General features: G+C 33.0%; 1 protein-coding gene across 1 annotated transcript in view; it reads left to right on the top strand.

Moving 5' to 3' along the window:
- The window catches only part of LOC130892757 (insulin-like growth factor-binding protein complex acid labile subunit), a 110,025-nt gene that overhangs the window by 63,338 nt on the left and 22,440 nt on the right, over nt 1-24,247 (top strand). Inside the window, exons 2-4 of the mRNA XM_057798343.1 lie at nt 4,226-4,394; nt 12,723-13,118; nt 20,169-20,399. Coding sequence (XP_057654326.1) covers nt 4,226-4,394; nt 12,723-13,118; nt 20,169-20,399 — 796 coding nt within the window. The remainder of the gene's footprint in view (nt 1-4,225; nt 4,395-12,722; nt 13,119-20,168; nt 20,400-24,247) is intronic.

The following is a 24,247-nucleotide window of genomic DNA, read 5'->3' as shown; positions in this document are numbered from 1 at the left end:
TAGTTATTGCAATGACTTTTCTGTAAATATTCAAAGTAACTTCACCGTTATCAAACGAAAAACACTGACTTTGCTCAAGCCTTACTATTGCTGACTAATAGAGGCAGCAATAGCACGACTGAAAGACGTTGGAGATAGGTTCAATAAAACACTAGAAGCAACAAAGATGTCCTTAAAACTGAAGGATCTGAAAGGTTTGTTGATTGAACCTTATTTCAAAATGGCCGTAATGTAACGGTGATAGAGTTTCATCATCTCTTATAGATGCTTTTAGGATCAATATCCTTAATTCTATTGTAGATACAATCAATTAAACAATGAAAAACCGTTTTTCCAAGCATAACCTACTGTATTTGGACTTTGACCCTAGAAGATTTGATTTAATGAAGGCAAAATTACCAGAAAATGCCTTGGACAAAGTAAGTTCATTGATTACATCTGTTGACAAAGAAAACATTAGAGAAGAAATAATAAGACTGAAAGATGTGAAAGTTCTGAAAACATTCAGGGATTTGAAAATATGAATCATGGACGAATAATAAAAGATGGAACTAGCGTCATAACACACAATATGCGGACAACGATGAAGCTAACTTAGGGATAGTTTTTTTATGTTGTCCCGCACACATGACATTATTCGAACATAGGCGTAGCATGCGAAATGTAAAAAATTAAATTTAAAAAAATAATTCAAACACATGAATGCAATGTAGTTAGTTTCAAAGAAAATTAAATATTTCAAAATGTATGTATCAAGGTAGTTTTAAAAATAATATCCTAGATTAAATGTAGACGTAAATTATCAATGCTAACCAGAAGTGTATAAAACCAACAAAATGTATTTTCTCATGGCAAATGTTGGATGTCTGACAATAATTTAATTTAAAATTAAAAGTAACAAATATTTGTAGGCCACTGTAATATGGAATAACTATGAACAAAATTGAAATACAAAGTTAAAAAGCAAACATTTCTGGTCTTTGAAGAGTTTTGTTTAGGTGTTAACGAATTCGTGGAATTTTTTCTATTTTTTTATTCGTTTCGTGATTAATTCGCACATTAAAGTACTTTTTTAAGATAAGCTTAATCAATTGAATTCCGTGATTTTCATTGGGTCTTCATCATATAGATGATCATTAAATGAAAATGGAGAATATCAAACATGCATTTGAAGTGATAGTAGATTATAACATTCATTTTCTTCAATATACAGAACTGTACAAAATTTACTAATATTTAGTAACGATTTCATTAACACAGGTTACCTGCGAACGAGTTTTTTCAAAGTTAAAGTTAATAACGTTCAAATTGAGAGCAAAAATGACAATTTAGAAGCATTTCATTGTCCTGATCCACACGGAGACTTACATATTGATTAACATGGTTATTGATAAACTGTTAGTCCAGTCATCTTAGGCCAAATTAGATAAATATCTTGGTAAATCGACATACTGTTTTCGAGATAGAGTGCGTGGAACGCGCGGTCAGAGAAGTATCTGAGGTCAACTGATAGTCTCGATCAAATTAAAGGAAAACATCTGTTTAAATTGATGGGCAAAATAAATCAAAAACCATGGTTTTGTCAAGTGAATTTGGATAGTGCGAGAATAACCATGATGTGTAGAATGAGATTGGGTCTTTGTGACACTCAAAAGCATCGTCTCGCCACGGTGCATGTGCGGGGAAGTATTAGAATGCAGCAGCATTAGAAGTGACATTAGAAATAGATTTTATTTTAGTATGCTTAATTGCTCTTCTTTAAGCTTGGAATGCATGCTTATTAATCCAACTGGTAAAAATGCTTCCCTAATATTTGCTTTTTTAAAGAAAACAAACTGTGAAATTTGACAATTTCAGATAGCTGGAAGGAGTGATGACTATGAGTCAGACACGATAATATTCGCACCTCTGGACAGTTAAATCAAATTGCAAGAACCTTACATTAGCCTGGGTGGATGATCTAAGGATTGAGCCCATCACCACAAAGAAGAAGAAGAAGAAGTCTCGATCAAAAACTCGTAATATTAAGGTTATAATTTATTGCTAAATGTATAATATAACTTTTAGATTGAATTCATTTCTTCTTGGTTACTTATCTATTTTTGATTAAGTTACAATTTATTAAATAATGTGTCATTTTGTAGATTTATTATTGTCAAAATTAATAAAAATCTCGAGAAAAAATTCTAATTTCAATTCTTTTCTTCTTTTTCTTCTTCTTCATCATCGTCCCTCTGCTGCAGAAGTTCCTCTTCATTACCGTCTTCAACGACGTTTGTCTCCAAGTCATTCATGATTTCTAGGTCAAAGCTTCTATTATCATTAATATGGTACAGCATTGAGACAAGCTTGTCCAATACACTGGTCGCGAGCTAAAGAGCACTGAAACCCGCTTCCCAGCATCCACATCTTGAGCAACAGCTACTTTTGCAGTTACAGAATTTTGTACGAGACTATTTTACCATCTGGTGTTCTATATCATACTCTAAACAAGTTTGATTTGATAATAAACGCGATTGAGCTGCTCCACTTGTTGATGGAAAATTTGATAACTGTATAGGTTTATTCGACTTTGTTGACTTAGTGCATATAATAGGGGTCCGATTCCCGGGTATAATTGTTAAAGTTTGAAAGAATTTAAGAGTTTACGGATTCTAAATAAGATGTTATTAATTATTTTCTACTTCGAATGCTATTATTATTGTTATTGAATTGATAAATTTTTGAATTATCATAAAAAAAGATTGAATTAAATCTAAAAGTTAATGAAAAATGAGAATTATACATTTAGCAATAAATTATAACCTTATTATTACGAGTTCTGAATCAGGACTACCAATTGATCTCAGATAATTCTCTGACCGCGCGCTCTACGCTACTCTATCTCGAAAACATTTCAAGATATAAAAAAATATTAAATATAAAAGTTGTAGAGAATAGAATACACTGCAATATTGATCAAAAATACCATTAACATCAACCCCATAGAAAACGAGATATATGCAAAAAATGTAAAAAAAAATCGATTTTTGTGACATTTGTCCCCTGACTTTAAAACTTGCGACCATCCAATTATATGTGAATTTTGAGGATAGTTTTAGGATTCCAAGATACAAATTTTTCCATGGTAATATACTGAGTTTGTCGATTTTCCGAGGTCAACACCCTATAATGATTGTGAATGTGAAGCAAGTTTGGAAATGAGAAGACTTCAGATTGGCTATATGCGGAGATTATGTAGTTAAATTGAGGTTTTATGATTGTGGCCTCGTTTTATAATTGTCTTATTTAGGATTTTTATAAATTTTTCAACAAAATTCTTAAGTTTCTTATAATTATTTCAACAGTGCCAACAGTTTTCCTTTTATGTTCATTAAATTGAGTTATAAATTAGTTGAAAATGTGGTTTTATATGTAAAATGTTTAGAATGAGTTGTCGGAAATATATTAATTAGCTTTTAAAATTCTTTAAAAATTGTAGTTCAGAAGTACAGACACTATTTTTACACACCTACAACACTCAAATTCTCATATATTTTGGATGTTTATTGGAGATCTTTGTGAGATTTGAACATAAATAAATAGTAAAATGTCATCGTCTATAGTAACTTGACATCCCGTACTCTTCCTATGGTAAAAGGGGAATCTATTATGCATAAGTAAGAGGGACTCAAAAACTGGAAATGAAGAGCAAGTAATAAACCTAATGTTTATCTCTTTCTAAGCGAAGCGAACGGCACCCTCTACAACCATTTGGATCGGTTTTCAAAAATTCTTTTCAGATTTTTTAATGTCTCCAATAACCTCCAATATACGCATCTCAACAAAATAATTTCTTACATGTTGAGTGATCCGTAGTAAGGACTGCAGAAACAATTACTTAAAATTTCTTGTCAAAACAAGTTTTTCTAGCGAAGGTAGATCAGAAATACGCTAGTAGTCATCATTTTAATAATCTATTATAATTACTAATGAACATACTGGTGGTATTCAAGTTTCCTTTCTACTCTATTTTGTAAATAACTATTAAATTTTATATAATTTCTTGCATAAAACATTTGGTCTCTGTATTTATATATATTTTAAAATCATATACATAATTACCAATACAATTAATTGATATGCTACGTTTCTAATGTGAATGAGAGTGATGTCTTCATTTCATATAAATTGTTGAATTGGAAGGAATAAACTATCACTTAGTTACACTAATATTTTGTTTTAGTTACATGAATCCAGAAACGTTCCGAAGCTTGACACGAGTGAATTATCTAAGCTTAGCAGATAATGATTTAGAACAAGTACCTGAAAAACTATGGACTGAAATGCCTAACATAAAAACTTTAGATTTGGGAAGGACCAAAATAAAAACCCTTCTCGAAAGCAGTTTTGCCGTAAGTTTTTCTATATTATCTATTATCGGAGGTTAAATGAATAATATTCAAATCTTCACAAATAATTTCATTCATTGCTAAGCATTCGCCAGGCTGAATCTGTTCAATTGCTTATGAGTTCTCATGTCACTTTGAAATATACACAAAGAATGAGCTCCTAATGATAAAGTTGTTTTTGACGAACCTGTTAATATTAAATTGGAAAACCAATTAACTTTATCACTTGATTTGGATAAGCCTCAACCATTTTTGTCCAAAACTGTAACTCAGCAAAAGTACGTTTTAGTTTTTGTTTACAAAACTAAGACCAATTAATAGTATTTGTATACGAGGATGTATTGATATCTAGTTAGCCTAGTTACATGCATAAACAAAATATTGCGTTGCCATAGCAACGAACAATAACTTATTAGGAGTGTCAGTGTAAAGTTTGACGTCAAAAAAGTAGACCAGAGTTACGCAATAAATTAAAAGAAAAAAAAAAGATGTCCACCGAAATTGTGAAAATCGAAAAATTGGAGTATCTATCCATGATCAATGTCTTTCGTATGCGACTGTGAAAAATTGGATTGCAAGCTTCAAAAGAGGTAAATTTTCCATTGAAGATGATGACCGATCGGGAAGGCCAGTTTCTGTGTCAGTCCCCGAAAATATCGATGCAGTTCATGACATGATTTTATCAGACCGTCGAATTGGGCTAAAACGGATATCTGAAGCACTGAATACAAACCCGTTCATCATATACTTCACGTCAATTTGTATATTATTTGCAGCATTAGAAACATTGCTGCAAAATGGATCCCCAAATGTTTGATTGTTAACCAAAAGCGTGCAAGGGCAGAAGCATCGCGTTCGATCTGTGCTCGATTTGAGAACGTTGTAGACTTCTTAAGCCAAACTGTTACTATGGATGAGATTTGGGTACATTTTTAGGATCCAGAAACAAATCAACAATCGATGGAATGGCGATACTCTGGTTCTCCAAGACCTAAGAAGTTTCGTGTCCAAAAAACTGCTGAAAAAGTTTTTTGGAATTTGCATGGAGTAATCATGATTGATTTATTGGATAAGGGTAGAACAATAACTGGAGATTACTATTTGACATTACTGACCAGTTTACGGGAAAAAATTAAAGAGAAAAGACGCGGAAAGTTATCCAAAGGTGTTTTGTTTTTGCAGGACAACGCCACTGCACACAAATCTCATGTTGCTAAGCAAAAAATTCGTGATTTAGGGTTTGAATTACTAGAAAACCCCCCTCATTCACCAGATTTGGCTCCGTCCGACTATCATCTCTTTCCTCTACTGAAAAGAAGTTTAAGAGTTCGTAAATTTTCTTCCAACGAGGAGGTAATAAAAGCTGTGGAGGTCTGGTTTGCAGAACAAGAAGAAACATTTTTTTGAAAGGTCTAGAGACGTTGCAGGTTCGCTGTTATAAATTTATCTAATTAAGAAAAGAATATGTTGATAAATAAAATATTTTGACATTGAAATTTTGTTTGGTTCTATAGTAGGCTAATAATTTTTCAATATATTCTCGTATAACTTGATAACACAGTATCTTTTTGGATAGATTATATGAAAACTCTCCATTGTATTCCTCATCAATCGAAACATTCCATCGAAAAAAGATAAAGAAACTTTAGATATGTACGCACACATCAAAATCCAGTCGATCTATTACCCAGAGGTGTATCATCAGAAACTCTCATTAGAGAAGCTATTTGGAAAGGGGACTCTAAAAGAAACACGGCCCTGAAAACTATGAAGCTTTGTAGCAATGGATATACTTGAGGTACGAAGCTTACCCGAGTTAAATTTCAAAATACCTTATCAAACAGATTCTACTTTTAAACTTAAGAACCACGATAGTTGCTTACAGAACAAAGATTCATTTTTTCTTGAATTATGAAAGAAATGAATTGAAAAAGGAATGCTGGATAGAGCAAGACCAGAATCTATAAAATCTATTCTCACATATGCCTCAGAAACTAGAGCCGAGACATCATAAGAAAAAGAATAATGAGAACCATCAAAGGGTGACTCCCTCAGAGACCAAATGAGGAGTGATGACATAAGAGAAGAATTGGGCGTACAGGATGTGTTGAGATGGGTCAGGGCACGAAAAAGATTCTGGAGGTATCACGTAGAAAGATTGCCTGACGACAGATGAGAAGAGTGGGCTAAAACTCAGAGATCGAACACACGTCAGCTTCTCAGGAAGATCCAGGAAAAGGGCCAAACTTACAGGATTGAACAGGACCTGGTCCTATTGAAAGAGGAAGAAGAAGAAGTAAAATGAAATATAAAATTATCAAACTATGATTATTAGTGTATTTACATGATATCTACACATGACTGCTGATAACGTGTGAATTGTGGTCTTGCAAATCATGTGGGAACTACCTTGTCAGCACTTATAACGATATTCTTTTATAGACATGTCATTGTCTTTTTATGATTTATATATAACGATCAATATAATAGGAAAATAGAAAAAACAACGTATTATAGCATTATGTTTACGCTTTAAATTCTCAGATACAAATGCAATCACTATTGCTGAAATGCGAAATTGAACTAATCAAATAATAAAAACATACAATTCTAACCGATGTCCAATAAAATCATTGAACTAATTATTCAACGAGAGCATACCTGTATAAGGGTTCATAGCGTCATACAATTAACTCCAATTAATCCTCATTCAAATTATCAGCTAGTAGAAAATGGAAAATAAACACGCCACATTATACGTCAATGCATATATAGTGCAGTCAGTGAAATTTTTCACCTCCGAATTTTTGGAAACAGAACCGATTTACTTGAAATTGTTTTTAAAAAATAACACTAGAATTCAATAGAGAATCAAATTCTGAATGAAAAAAATCACATTCGTATTTCGCGAATAACTCAAAAACTATGCATTTTATTAAAAAAAAGTGTAATAAACAAAATCATAGCTTATGAAAATACAAAGAAAATCATTTTTCATTAAATGTACAACGTCTAATACAAAGCAATATATGATTAGAGAAAAGAGACTTATTTTGGGAAGAATACTCGAATCGATGGGTTCAACTTCAAATAAAGGAAAGGAGGTTGATTTGACGTGCATAATGCTCCTAAAGTTTTTTGTAATACTTAAAAATACCTTTAAAATGAGTACTTATAAAAGTGAATTGGACCAAAATTGGTGGCTCATATTTTTTGAAGTAAAATGTGCAGTTTCAGTTGTACCATTTCCACCAGAATTCCAAAATTAAACGTTGACCTTTTACAATTAGATTTATATTAGTGTTTGTTCATACGATTCTAAAGTTAGACCGGTTTAGAATACATATTTTTTGAAAAATGTACGGTAAAAATTGAAAACGTATTTTTAATTTTTCAAAAAATATAATTCATATTCAATTCATATTCAATCATATGCAATTTCATAATTGTATAACTCTGAAACTATGAAAGATACATAAAAAATTATGAAGAACAAAAATGTAGCTTTTTTAAAGTATCCACTTTAGTGGAAAGATGACAAGTCTTGAAGCGTTCAACCCTTTACCTTTAAAAAATAAAAGGGCTCTAAAGATTTTTCATTTACATGAGCCTATAGGTCTTGAAATGTCCCCTCATATGAGGGACCTATAATTGAATGTGTTAAGGGTTAAAAGTGAAGTCATTTTGTAAACAATAAAGAAATAACAAGCACCGTTTAAGCATTCTAATCTTTTGGAAAGCATTTCAGTGGTAGTTTTTAGGGGTTGAAAGGAAAATATTCTTTTATTACTTCAAAAATCGCTTTTATTCTAAATGATTTCACGATTTAATTATATCAAATCTTCAAAAAGTAATTGTTTGTCATTATTTTTTGCAAAGGGGTTACATAAGGGGTTTAAACATTAAATATACAATAAAATACGTTTAAGAACATGAAACACTATTTAATATTTGTGCTTGAATAAAATTTTTACCAGTAAAATGATTAAAATTTAATTTTTTAAATTTTTTTCACCTAGGGGTAGTTTTCACCCTAAAAAACATAAAGCTTCCATCGGACTTATGTCATTTTTTATATTGAGCCTAAACTCGGAGGTTACATCTGATTTTCAACTTCACTGACTATACTAATAATGTGCTAAAGTTAACTCCGTTCCTCATATTTACATTATGACTAATCTACCCAAATAAAGTGTAATAATTAGTCTACTATTTATAAATATAGAATGCAGTAGATTTATTTCATAGAGGAAAAGAAATTTCGCAGTCAAACCAAGTTGAAAATTCACATAACAATATTTATCTGCTTAGTAATCTTCTTCTTCAAGTACCATACACTTTGCAGCGTCTAGGTGTTCTCTTGTCCAAAACTATCGTCATGCACACCTCTTCTGCTCCTTCCGTCGATCTTTCCCGTCAGTATGAGCTTGAGAGTTGAATATCTCGGTCCTCACAGGATGTGTCCCAAATAAGATACTTTTCGTTGTTTAATTAGCGCGATCAATTCTCTTTCCACACCCGCTCTCCTCAGTACTTATTCATTCGTATTGTGCTCGGTTCATGGGATCCGTAGAAGTCTGCGCAACAGCTACATTTCCATTGCTTCTATTCTCTTAAAGGACCTCACTTTCAGGGAACACGTCTCCACACCATACAAAAGGATTGGCCAAATATATCATTTTATCACCCTCAATCTAAAGCTTAGGGGAACTTCTCGGCGGATTGGGAACTTAACTTTGTAAAAGCTGTTTTTGCAGTTGCTATCTGAGTTTTAACTTCCTCGTCGTAATCCCATTTTTCATTTAACATACATCCAAAGTATTTAAATTTATTGACTCTCTCTATGTTATTTCCATTGACAAGTAATTGAGCTTCGACGTGTTGTAGTCTGCTTATGACCAATAGTTTGTTTTTATGCACGTTTATTGTGAGTCCGTATTTGGTTCCAATTTCGTTGATAAAATTGATTACCTCTTGTAGGTCTTCTACGCTGTCGGCTAATATAGCAGTATCGTCGGCATACCTAATATGGGAGTTCCATTTACTTTAATGTCTTTTTGATGGTCTTTTAATGCCAGCTGAAAAATTCGTTCTACGTATATGTTAAATAGCATGAGTGAGAGTATGAATCTCTGACGGACTCCCCTAAGTATCTGAAGGTGTTCTGTAGTTAGAGAGCCGCTAGTTCGCAGTTCCGCTGTTTGATCTGCATACAGCTTTTGTATGATCCTGTTGTCTTTACTATCAATATCAACATCCTTTAGGATGTCAAACAGTAATAAAGGCAATTTATGATGAAATTATTACTGAACCCACAGACCATCATTTAATGCACCATATTATCCAGCTCCTCTCACTAGCAACGCAAAGTCAGGAAATTGTATTTATGAAATGCCAAAATTAGGTGCTAATTGGGTGCCAAGTTCAAAAATTAGGTGCTCAGTGATTTTCATAGCAAAGGAATACTCAAAGCTGCGGAGCTAGGAAAACGTGATATTACCAACGCAATGAAAATAATTACAATACATGTCAGTAATGTCGAATAGTAATCTCCAGTTATTGTTCTACCCTTATCCAAAAAATCAATCATGACTTGATCGAAGAAATGTACCCAAGTCTCATCCATAGTAACAATTCGGTTTAAGAAGTCTACATCGTTTTCAAATCGAGCACAGATCGCACGCTTTTGGTCAACATTCAAACATTTGAGGATCCATTTTGCAGCAATTTTTCTTATGTAAAAATTGACGTGAACTTTATGATGAACGCGTTCGTATGAAATATTCAGATATCCGTTTTAGCCCAATTCGACGGTCTGATAAAATCATGTCATGAACTACATCGATCGGTCATCAATGAAAAATTTACTTCTTTTGAAGCTTGCAGTCCAATTTTTCACGGTCACATACGAAGGACATTGATCACCAAGGGTATTAAGCATATTTTCGTAAATCTGCTTACCTCTTGATCCTTTTAAATACAGGTACTTGATTATGGCTCGATACTCCAATTTTTCGATTTTCACAATTAGGACATTTTTTTTTCTTTTAATTTATTGCGTAACTCTGGTTTCACAACTATTTTGATGACCTTATCAGTCTAAATTAAAAAACTTGAATTGTGCGTTGACTTTTAAAATAATATACTAAAAAATAATAATATTCAAATTTTGATGATTTTAATAAAGTATAGTTTAAAATATATGTCGACTCCCACGAGTTAGTTGTCGTGAAAATTTCAGTCAGCTGTCACAACGGAGAAGTGATGGTACCCAGTCAAGAGATAAATAATATTCATTTCCCAAAAACACAAAATTGCGAAAACATATGGAAAAACTGATATAATAAACCACAGTGAAAAACGTATTGAAATTATAATAAAAGACCGACCGCAAAACATAAATAACACTAGGGGTTTTAATGGAAAAGGAGAAAAGCTTCTATCAAATTATTCGACGACATCAAAGACATATTCTACAAAGACAAGAATTTTATCATCCAAAAATATGAGAATCTAATAAAAGATGCAAAATATAAACAAATATGGTTAGGTTACTTCAAGGATTTACTAACTGAAACAAGTACAGAAGAGGAAAAAACAGGAGTAGAACGATCAAAGATATCATAAATAAAATGAGAAATCGAAAAGCACTGGTAAAGATGAAACAAGCATAGAGCTTATAAAGTATGGAGAAACCAAATTTCATGGAAGAATATACCAACTAATTAGCACGATATGGTTTGAGGAAAAGATTACAAAAGAATGAGAAATCAGATAAATCGAAACTATACACAAGAAAAATGATCAACACCAAAGCAGTAAATAAAGGGGGATTAGTTAAACACATAATAAAACAAATAAGGGAAAAATCACACGAGCACCAAATAGATATAAAGATGCCCTTCTTTGATTTTCAACAGGCCTTTAACTCAATCATAATAAACCACCTACTAACAGCACTGAAAGAACAAGTTGTAGACGCAAAACTGCCAACATTAATGGAAATGACTATGAGCGAAACAAGGATCAGCATACTAAAACATCTCAATAAATACTAACAGAAATGTTAATTCATAAAAAGAAGTTTCCATGAAAAAATTATTTCGACCTGTTGCGGTCTTTTACAAAATATTACTTGACATTGACAACTTGCTAAATTATATTGATTAATAGATCACCTAGAACATGAATATCAATGCAACCACAAAAATCCAATTGATAGAAAGAAAGAAAAAAAGTTAAAGGTAATCAATATAATTTAGCAAGTTGTCAGTGACAAGTAATAGTATGATAAAGATCGCAACAGGTCGAAATGTCAAACTTATACTTGCCTTAAAAATCAAATTTTGGTTAATTTAATTAATATTTTCTTGATAATGGCCATAATTTCTTTTGTTTCGATACATCTACAACTTTACAGGAATAGGAATCAAATGCAAAAAACCCGAGCTCGCTACATGCTTCCTGTGATGAGATAAACGGACAGACGGACGCTTGTAACAGCGCATTTTTTTTTAAAATACGCGCTAAAATTCTTCTAATGCGTGTCATGAATATACATAGTCTTAGTTACATCCACTATCCTCCAGCTTCTGCGATCTTCTATTTTCCACTGCTGAACTAGATAAGTTTGCAACAACGCCATCCTTTAATTTTCTCTGAGTTCACCTACTGAGGTTCTGCCACCTGTTTTCTCAAAAAATTTATACCTTTTTCTCACGTTTGTTGTTTCGTCTTTTTGGAGTCCAAATATTATTCTAAGAACCTTTTGTTTGAATACTAGAAGCTTTCCACTGCTGAACTTGAATCCTAGATAAGTTTGCAGCAATGCCATCCTTCAACCTTTCTCTGAGTTGTCCTATTGAGATACTGCCACCTGTTTTCTAAAAAAATTGATGAATTTGTAGTCTTTTGACCTTTATACATGACTTGCTAATCTCATCAAATTAGATTTGATGTACCCATATTTTCCAAATCCAAATATTATTTTAAGAACCTTTTTTGATTTTTTCCGTTGGTTAAGGATACAGGTTTGGCAGCCATAAGTAACTACCGGGTGAAAAATAAAATTCTCGGCATTTTAGATCTTCGTAATGATTTAGGAGAAAATAACGATTTATTATAGATTGTGCTTCATATGAGTCGTTTTTTTATACCATTGTAACTGAAATTGATGTTAAAATATTTGATATTTTTTATAATTAGACAATTCAGAGACTCAAGTAATGAATGTTTTCATTGGAATAAATTAGATGAATGAGATTGTTTTCTCTATTAACAAATAAAATTTTCTTTCAAATCTTTCATATATAATATTCACCTATATTTCAGGGATTAAAACACATAGAGTGTTTAGTTCTTCCTGGAAACCAGATAGCCGAGATGCACCCAAAATCTATACCATCCCAAATTCAAAGATTACATTTGGGGAGGAATCACATCAATAATTTAAATAACACATTAAGGAATTTATCGGAATTGAGATGGTTGTTCATAAATTCCAACCAACTGGTAGATATAGACGGTCAATTACCTCGGTATGCACCAAATCTAATTTTAATCCATGCTTCTCATAATCAACTAGACAAGTTACCACAACAACTGAGAAATTATCAATATCTCGAGTCAATTTTTCTTCATAACAATAGATTGACTTCTTTGGATGGAGCACTGGCTAAAAGTTCGCATCTTCAACGAGCAGTTTTGGAACATAATCACATCAACACGGTAAGAACTAGATTTTATTATTTATCATGATTGTGTACTAGCCTAGAAATGATTTCACACAATCTCTCTTTTTGACCTTATCTTGATATGATTGTTGGGGGGTCACATTTTCACGTTGCAGAATGTCATTGTGTAATTTACCACGTTGAATGCCATAATGGCAGGAAAAAACGGGTCTCAGTGATCACATAAAACTTATCAACGACGCCAAAAAGCGAATGTTATGAAGTAGCTAACTTAATCACAAAATTTTAAAGAATAAATGGAGAAAACTGACTTTTTGGTGACAGGCTGGTTGCAGATGGCTCTCGAGGTACATTTTTTTCTCTAACAGTCCGCATTAATACAATCTGACATAATAGTTGAGGAGTAGGGATACAACAAATCATCTGAGCTAAATAAAAGATATCAAATTTGCAAATGTAATGGTAGATAAGGAGAAAGATGTATGGAATACTTTTAAAGAAGCTGCATATTTCTTAAAAATTATAAAGACACAAACAATATTAGAATCGTTGAAAATATACTGAGAAAATTCAGGATTCTTGATTGTACTATGAAAATTCACTTTATGATTCCTATTTGCGCAATTTTCTGGAAAATATTATTAACGCGAGTTCTGTCACAAAGCAGGGTTAAAGATCAAGATATCCAAAAGGTGAAAAACGATACTAACAACGCTGGGATACGCCGATTACTGCTGGACAATAACGAGAGATCTTCCATCAGCTGAATATGACAGAACAAAAACGGAATGAAGGAGTTTTCTTCAACAAAGAATACTTTATTTCAAAAAGCTTCAGGAATAAATGAATATTTTATTTTGTGTATTCATGTTTTGTATATTTTTGTATTATTTCTTTAAAACGAGGATTGCTACTTAAGTTTTAAGATATGGTGTGAATATATCAAATCTGACATTGCCATCATAAAGTTTGACATTTTCAATGGTAAACGTACTCAGAACGGGTACTATTTGAATTGTTCACAGATACTCGAAACATTCATTCATAAGTCAAAAAATGAAATTAAATCGCGAACATTTTCGTCGATGATTTTCTATGACTTTCTGTGTGGATTAAACAAACAGCAGTGTGCCGATTAAGTCGCTATACTGTATTGTTTCTATTTGTCTCAAAATTTAAGTACCAGCTAGAACTAGCTTTTATTTTGAGATTTGACAGTTTCGAAAATTAACTTTATGTGACACAAAAACTAAAAACAGATTTGAAATCGCTAGAAAGCAGTTCAAATTTTCAAATCATCTTTGAAAGTGTCAAAAACAGGCAGACCTGTAATTACGAGGATGTATTGATATCTAGTTAGCCTAGATCAGTTCCATGCATAAACAAAATATTGCGTTACCATAGCAACGAGCAATAAATTATTAGAAGTGTCAGTGTGAAGATTGACGTCAAAAAAATAAACCAGAGTTACGCAATAAATTAAAAGAAAAAAGATGTCCACCGAAATTGTGAAAATCGAAAAATTGGAGTATCGAGCCATCATCAAGTACCTGTATTTAAAATGGTTAAGAGGTAAGCAAATTCACGAAGATACGCTTAATACCCTTGGTGATCAATGTCCTTCGTGAAAAATTTGACTGCAAACTTCATAAGATGTCAATTTTCCATTGAAGATGATGACCGATCGGGAGGCCAGTTTCTGTGCAAGTCCCCGAAAATATCGATGTTCACGACATGATTTTTTCAGACCATCTAATTGGGCTTAAACGGATATCTAAAGCACTGAATATTTCATACGAACGCGTTCATCATATAGTTCACGTCAATTTGGACATGAGAAAAATTGCTGCAAAATGGATCCCCAAATGTTTGAATATTGACCAAAAGCGTACAAGAGTAGAAGCATCGCATTAGATCTGTGCTCGATTTAAAAACGATGTAGACTTCTTAAACCGAATTGTTACTATGGATGAGACTGGGGTACATTTCTACGATCCAGAAACAAAGCAACAATAGATGGAATGGCGACACTCTGGTTCTCCAAGACCTAAGAAGTTTTGTGTCCCAAAATCTGCTGGAAAAGTTGTTGCTTTAGTTTTTTGGGATTGCCATGGAGTAATCATGATTGATTGGATTGGATAAAGGTAGAATAATAACTGGAGATTACTATTCGACATTACTGACCACTCTACTGGAACAAATTAAAGAGAAAAGACGCGGAAAGCTATCCAAAGGTATGGTATTCCACTGCTAACCAATTAAAAAAAAAACCAACAAAATTTTATGAAACATGTGCGTCTTCAGCTATTGTATTGACCAACCACTTGATTATTGGAAATGTTGAAGGAGGAAACATCACCTCATTTCCTTCATAAATGATATCCCTTGTAGAATTCGTTACCCATTTCAAAGATTTTCGATCTTTCATTGCTATATCACTTTTGTATGTGTAGCTTGAACTCAAAAGTTTTCAGTAATTAATTTAATAAATGATGAAAACAGCGGGGTAAGTGAAGAAATGTATGTGCTTATCATATATTATTTATGTAACCTTCCAGATTAATGAGATCTTAATCTCTGAATTAAGCTACATTTATAGTCTACGATGATGAAGTACATCAATTATTCCTAAGATGTCTATATTCCTATTCTATTCAATTGTTTGGTACTAATAGAATGAATCAGTATCTCTCCTTATTTGTCAAAAAAATTACAGAATTCTACTCTAAAGTTTATAATCAGTTCTCGCACATTCTACAAACGATAAATATGCAGCTGTAACTGTTCTTGTTGACCTTCTGGAGATTCTAGTTGCAATACCTCTCTACCAAAAATGGGAATTTCATATTTGCCTTGAAATAAGTTAATAAACAACCTATCAAGCATATTATTATCGATCGAAGCATTTTACCCTTCAAAAACGCCAAAAAATTTAACGATCGATAATAATATGCGCCGAAAAACCTTCGAGTACGTTGTAGAAACAAAAGTAAATTCAGAAATGCGGCAGCAGCTAAATACTTTTATGGCTCTCTCGACCGCTCGATAGGGAGGAACTTAAGCGTTCCAGAAGCTTTGATTGGCTAAATCTTATTGTTAATTTGCGATTAATCTATGCGTTATAGACATGTGATTGTTTGGTGATTTTTGATCGATTTTTTTCGCTAAATGCAGTGATATAACTCGCATGCGAATGTTTTGAAACATCCTGTATATAGGAATAGAGTGAATAAATATTTTATAGGTTAAGTTTCTTACTTCATTACATAATCACGTTAAAAATTAAGAGCTTAATAAACTTAATTACTATAAAATTTGAATCTTACTCACATTAAAATAATTCCGGGAAACAAAGATTATTTACATCTTGCAGGATCGTCAGAACGACCAACACTTTCAAACCATTTTTGTTTTATATTTGAATTTCTTGGCATCATAAAAAAAACTTTATCAGGTGTTTTATTCGTGGTATTTTTACATCCTGGCACAAAACACGATTTATATACCATTTTTCATATTAATCAAAGTTTAATAACGCTTATTCAAGAATAAGTGAGAGAATAACTGTCGTATTTACTTTGTATCATATGTTCAGTGTTTATTTTATACCTACATACAAAATTTTGAATTTTCAATATTTTCTATAATTATTGATCGAATAATTAAATAAAATTATAATAAAAGTTGTATATGAACTATCCAAAACTATTTTTTTCTCAAACCATTCAAGTACCCTATTCCAATTGGATTTGTACCTTTTCGTGCCACATATGGCGGACTCACAGTTTTGTTAATAGAAGCACGACGGCTAAGTTCAGTTCAGTTCTATTAGGCAGCGGCGGCCTCAAAGACTACACAAGTGTGTGCTTTCGTAACAAAAATAATTTTCTTATGAAAAGAACTTGAAATACTTTAATTCCATGCAAATTTCGGGAATTCATTATTAGCTTGTCAAAAGTAGAATTACTTCATTTCTATTGAAATAAATAAAAGATCTGACTTTAAGCAGCTTTGCCAAGTATTGCACGTCTGGATTATACTTGAACTTATTATTTTTGACAGTTTTGATGGCAGATATTTTTAACCCTCGGCGTCCTGTGAAATTTTTGCAATATTTTTCAGAACTCTTAGGGTTTATAGAAATCAGAGTTTCTGATTCAAAATATTACCAAAATACTTTTGTCAACATTTTCCAATTAACAATAAACTTGAAGACTTACTTGTGACGCCAGCTTTTATATTTAACATACATCTTTTTTTACATACTTATCCAATATTATCGAATTTTTCCAATTTCTGAGCGTAACTTATAATTGTAAGATACTTGAAACAGTATTTATTAAATTGCTTTGATAATGATATGGGAAGACGAACAAATTGAGTTGCAGGATGCGAGGCCTCGGAATATAAAAGTTTGTATAAAATTAGAAGCCATCAATATAGTAAACGCCGTGATATCATATTGTACCCCTTCTCTCGTTATCTAAAATTATAGAAAGATTGGTCAAAAAGAGGCTTTTATCATTTCTGTTTGAATATAAAATACTACCCATCAATTTGGGTCTTTAAGTAACAAATGTCTACTCTCTAAACTCCAGTGCAACAACTTTTTGCGATTTTTCTAAGGCTTTAGATTGTGTTAATCATAATATTTTAATTAACAAATTGCAGTACTACGGTTTCAGGGGAACACCTTTCGGATGGTTCAAGTCATACGTTATAAACAGAAGTCAACTTGTAAGGTTGATACAACGATGTCTTTTTGCAAGCCAATAGAATGTGGAGTGCCCCAAGGCTCAGTACTAGGCCCTATTTTGTTTCTTCTGTTTATAAACGGTATCGCCTGTCTAGACATTAGGGGTAAAATACGTCTATTTGCAGACGATACTAGTTTCTTTTGAAACAACCCTGATCTCACGTCACTTCATATGACCAGTAACCTAATTACCCTTAAATCATGGTGCGATTCTAATCTTCTCTGTCTCAACGTTTCCGAACCCAAAGCTTTATCATATAAAAATACATTGCAGCCTTTTTTATTTTTATTAACTACCATTGGTGTCGTTGATTCTGTAAAATTCTTAAGGCTTGTGTACAATTCCTTGAAATGGGATTTACATATTGCCGCCTCATTTAAAGAATTAAGTTCTTCCTGTTTTGCGCTGAGATAAGTTTCCAAAGAACTGGACTTATCCCTTCCCTTCTGGGGTACGAGTGGTGCGGCTCAATTTGAGCGAATCTTCAAACTACAAAAAAGAGTTATTAGAGATTTAGGTTTAGTTAGGACTCATTGCAGGAACTTCTTCAAAATATTAAAAATTCTGGCACTTCCTTCCTTATTCATTTTTGAATCCGTTTGCGTAATTCGTAAGCTTCTATAATTTTCCAATTTCAGAAAGGTCGTTGCACGGCTTATGAACGCGGAGCACAACCTTTAACTACCTACTCCACGTTCAGACTTAGTCAAGGGTTAAATATTTTACAATTCAAAAAAAAATGCACAATCACTTGCCAATTGAAATCAAATCGATATCATCTTTTCCAGCATTTCGCGATAATTTGAGGGCCCTCTACTCTGTAAACGACTTCTATACTAATAATAATATTTAATTCGGGGCATGCTGCATACTGGTTTAATTTTGCTAGGGACTTATATACTCTAGTTTATTTCGTAAAGGTATAGAGTAATAAAACCTCATAAGGTATGCAAAGGGACCACAGAGTGACCCAACAAATATTTAAGCCACTTTCATAGTTTAGCATTGATTTCATTGTAAAGTTCTTTCTTTTTATCAAGTTCGGGTAGTACCACCCGGGTTCGTGTCAATATTGTTATCCATTCACAAACACTGAAAATAGTGCCAGTAGGAGAAAAAGGAAAGAATATTATTTTAGGCATTAGGTACATAGTATTAAGTACACTTATTTTTTATTGAACATTACAAAAAAAATACATAATGCAGAAATTAAATTATAAAAAATGATAATATTCTTCGTCTTCTGAGGAACTGTCATCTCCTCTTAACAAGTCGACGGTCCAATCGATCAAGTAGTAAATATCCCACATTTTCTCCTCTTCTTTAATGACATGCTGGACTGCTTTTCGCCAGTTCTCTGGTGTCACCTCCTTAATGGCTTGATCAGACAGTATCTTAACGTCTTTCATTTTGAATTTCGTGTTGTGTCTTGCTAGAAATCCTTTCACTTGCGCCCCTATAAGTTCTATAAGATTTAGTTCGCAATGATATGGCGGTGTGCGCAGCACAGTTACACTATGTTTTTCTGCTATATCTTCCTCGGCGTATTTCATAAAACGATGTTTGTGTAAATTTGCTATAGCTAATAGTTTTTCTTTATGAAATAATCTTCAAATTTAATACTTTTGGTGGTTAACCAGTCAATAATTTCTTGTTTTCTCCAAGATGAAGCTGGAGTCTTCTCCATGCGTCGAAAATGATAACTTGCGTTATCCATAACTACTACTGAATCAGCCGGAAGATATTTTATCATTTCACAAAAATAGTCTTCAAAAACATCCGATTCCATGTCCTCGTGGTAATCTCCCATATGGCACGACTGAAAGGTTAGCAAACCTTCTTTTAAAAATTCCTCTTCGCTTCCAATATGGACTTAAGGAATAACCTTAATTAACTTTATGGTCTAAAAATTATGGGTAAGGTACCATTCCCCTTACGGCGCCTGGTTAAGCCGAAACTGAAATAGGGTTGGAATTAGGCACTAATCGAAGGTTAAACGGTACCTGTTAAACGCAAAACGTAACTATATAATCTACTACCTAAGTCCCTACACAATATTTCAAGACCTTCACCTATGGCCGACACCGAAATTGAGCCGAAATGGACGGAATTCCCCATTTTATTGCTCTATACCTTTCTGAAATAGACTACAATTATTACCTATTACTATTACCTATAATTTTGTTACTCAGTGTGGTTTTCTTCTGTATATTAAAATTTTATTGTATTTGTATCTTTATTTAATTATTTTTATGTTTGTTTTTTAACAATATTATGATCCTTAAAACAAAAATATCTAGTCTCATTTTCTCCTTTTCTGTTGGAAGCTAACTAAAGAAGACTTCGCCGAGACATCAATGCTGGAATCATTATTACTGGGCCATAATGAACTTTCAACTTTGAATAATTCTCTACTGAAGTTGACCAGACTGAACTTCCTCAACTTAACATTCAATAAGTTACAAGAATTTTCTTTACAAGAAATTGTTAATCTTAAAGATCTGAGGAGTATAGATTTGTCGTACAATTCAATTACGACTTTAATAGGACCTCCTGCTGTAAGTATTCGATTTTAAAATAGTTGTTAATGATTTGTTCATACCTTCAGAAAGTTTGAAGGCATAATAATTTCATTGAAATATTTAGACCTACACCAACAATTTGAACACTTTAGTCCAAAAACTAGCAATGGTAAGATCACAGCTCTTCTTATACATAACTGAGTTTATTATCGTCACCTTAGTACTCTTAATATCTGGAAAAGGATGTGGGTCAACTGATATCATATCATAACTTATCATAGTTCAACACGTTTACGCCGGAGCCGGTTTTCATTCGTTTTGGTGTAAGGCGGCGCTCGAGTTAAGAACCTTCATCTGGCGGCGCGTTATTATTGTTTCTTCAGACCTACAAACGCGTTGTTTGTTTCTTCAGAAATACAGTGAGTGCTTATTGTGCAAGTTGTGTAATTTCATCCGGACCACAAACTTCACTAGGATGAATAACTAGAAAGGTGGTTAGAATATGTTTTCAATTTTTTCCTTTGATATCATGGATATGGAAATAAGTGATTCTGATGAAAATATAATTTAAAGCAAGAGAAAGGCATCAAGATTATGGATACTTTCTTCCTCGTCAGGCGAGGAGCTTGTTAATGTTAACAATGAAGTAAAGGAATATTCCACAGGAGAACGAGGATCACGATGAAGAATGGCAGGAAGTGAAAGAGAGAACTTAGTAATAAATTAGTATTCAGAAGAAGATGAATTTTTACATGGAAATATTGACTGTAATGACCCTTTTGCTTTCTACAAACTTTTTTTCACTACTAGAGAAGATAGTTGAAGAAATATAATACACAATTATACACAATTATACAACTCTTCATCTAACAGTAGAATGCACCAACAGGACCGGCAGCCTGTTACAAGAGATGAAATCAAGCGCGGATCCAGGGGGTTTTTTTTATTTCGATTTATTCGATTTAAGTCGATGAAATGTATACTTTACATCTTACATCTTAAGTTTTAACATTTTGCGGACAATACCACAGCTACAGCTTAAGATCGGTTGCACAAAATTCGAGACATTCTTGAAACAATTTTTGATACCTCCAAGTGTTCTATTAAACGTAGCAAAAAGATCGTTATCGTAAAAGCATACAAGTTGTGGTTGCCTGAAAGCTACACTCATAATATCGAAATTTATGCCGGGAAAAGTGGAAAGATCAGTGAAAAATTACATTCTCATGATGTCGTACTAAAATTATTAAGTAGCTTATTATTTGAGGGGCCGAACTTTTAGAAAACAATATATTGTGGTACTATAAAAATAAACAAAAGATATGTACCACCGCAGGCAGGAAAAGAAACAAAACCGTGGTGAAATGATACGTTTCGAAAATCGTAGCGGTGTAAAATTTCTGAAATGGACTGACAACACCTCAATTTACATATTAAGTACCTCAAAGAATCACCGGTGTAACTTTGTGCAAGGAAAAAATGACCAAGTGAAGCTGCTGCGATGATGTATTCCATTATAATATTACAAAAAGGTATTTATTTATCCGATCAACTAACTGCGTATTACAGTTAAATACCGCTAAATGGTACCGAAAATACATCGTCATATACCATCACATTAAAACATGTCCTTCAATCATATAGTGGTGGCACACCGGATGCCTGCATCACCCGATGAGACAGTCTCTAATGCGGGCCACTGGTGGCCCGTACCCCCGATGAGGAAGCCTAGTGCGGGTCACCGGTATCCCGCGCCTGCGTGAACGTGTTATCCAAGGCCTTTTTGCTAGGTGTGATGTAAGCAGTGCACAATATTTTTGTGAAACGCACTACTCAAATACCTGTCTTAATTACATGAATTGTTTTCACATACGATTAAATATTGTAAAAAATAAAAATAGCCCAAAAGACTTGAAACAATAAATTCAAGCTACTACCTGTATAATTCTATAAATGTTCCAGGACTTGACGCTAAAAATTTAGAAATGAAAATAACGCTGACATGAAAAAAATTTCTCATACGACCCCTCGTTTCTGAGTTATAGGCCTTCAAAGTTGCGCAACTTATATTTAAATATATTTTCTAAACTATACATTCGAACATTATGAATTTTTAATAGATAATTACGTATATCCATGTAGTGTGTTTGGTGGAATAAATAATTCTACTCTTACATCTGAAAGGCAGGGACGGCTGATGCCAAATGGTTAACAATCCGTAACTTTTACAGAGACAACCTGTACAATGTAAAGATAGCAAAAATTAAGTTTTGGATCGATTTTTTAACAAAAACGTATTCTCTAATCGATGAAATTTATGGTTAAGGAGATATGCTGAAATTTACTTTGATTTGAACACTTAAGTGTAGATAAGTAGACAAAGTCATGCTGCATCAAGATCAGTTATCGAACCGACATTGTATATTTCACATATAAACTGTTAATATCAAAAATCAATGAAATCTTTTTGATACTCTTCCGTCTTTTTCAATATCTTAAAAGGCATCAACTTCCCTTTTCGGAAAAAGCTGGATTATAAACACAATTTGTGATCGCGTGAAATCGTGGCAAGCTCTTGCAAAGAATTTTCTCAACTTTAGCGTATCTCAAGTTGCTCGCAGTGCCTATCAGCATCCAAATAAATGAGTATTTTTGTACATAGTGCAATCATGACTGCTACAATGTCAGTGTCGATACTTCTCATCACTTTATTTGGAATGCTGTACACATTATAGACTATTTTGGTGTCAGTCTCTTCATGTTCTAGACATTTTTAATTTTCTCAACACTATTATCACTTTGATACGAACTATTTACATCGGTGGATGCAATAGCACTTTCACTCACTCCTTCGCCATTTTTAAATCGGGAGAACTACTCATACACTGAGTTTTCCCCATTGCATCATCTATGTAAGCAGTTTTCAACATCAAAACAGTTTCAGCAGCGTTTTTACCGAGTAGAAAACAAAATTTCACAGCGGCACGTTGTTCACTTAAATTTGCCATCATAAAAAAACGAAGCAGCAGTGAAGCAGCACTAGCAGAAACGGTCACTAATGACGAACAGAACGGCCTTTAGATGTTTCTTTTTCGTGCTCTGTTATAACAGTCTTCCTAGAATTTTTAGATTCGGCACTAAAGTATTTTTTCATCAGTTCTGTGAATGATTTAAAACATTCTTTGTGATAACCAATCTCTGTAAATTCACGTGGAACAATGATATCATTTATATTTTAGGATATGTTTTTTTCTAAATTTTAAAATTAATTTTTTTCAATGTCTCATCAAATAATAATATTACAAAATTTTGTTACAAATAATACAAATTAATATATTTATCACCCATGACTTGTTATATATATATATATATATATATATATATTCGAAATATTTTATTTTTTGTTGTTGTTAAATAATAATGAATATTCTTCTTCTTCTTCTTACATTAGGACTAGGTCCTGTATTTTCATCAAGGGTTCTCCAGGAGTAGTTGGGATGCTGAGGACCAGCTTTCATACCACCTTATAGGTGGTCGTCCAGGAGGTCGAATTGTGTCTGGTTTCTTTTCCTTTGCAATTTTTGCTAACCGTTCATTTGGCATTCTGTCAACATGGTCTCTCCATTCTCTTCTGCGGCTCCTTGCCATCTTACTACATCCTGAATATCGCACATGTCCCTTATTTCTTCATTTCTCTTCCGATCGAGTAACGTATGTCCTGTTATTGATCTCAGAGTTCGCATTTCTGTTGTTCTTAGGAGCCGTTTAGTGGTTGTGTTCTCCGCTCTAGTTTCTATTGCATATGTCATGACCGGCCTTACGCAAGTTTTATATATTCTAATTTTACATTTTGTGCTCACGTATTTATTTCCCCAAATTAAATC

This window comes from Diorhabda carinulata, chromosome 4, assembly GCF_026250575.1.
Source record: "Diorhabda carinulata isolate Delta chromosome 4, icDioCari1.1, whole genome shotgun sequence".
NCBI classification, from domain to species: Eukaryota; Metazoa; Arthropoda; class Insecta; order Coleoptera; family Chrysomelidae; genus Diorhabda; species Diorhabda carinulata.
Note: the sequence above shows the minus strand (reverse complement) of the source record. Positions and strands in the feature narration are given on the sequence as shown.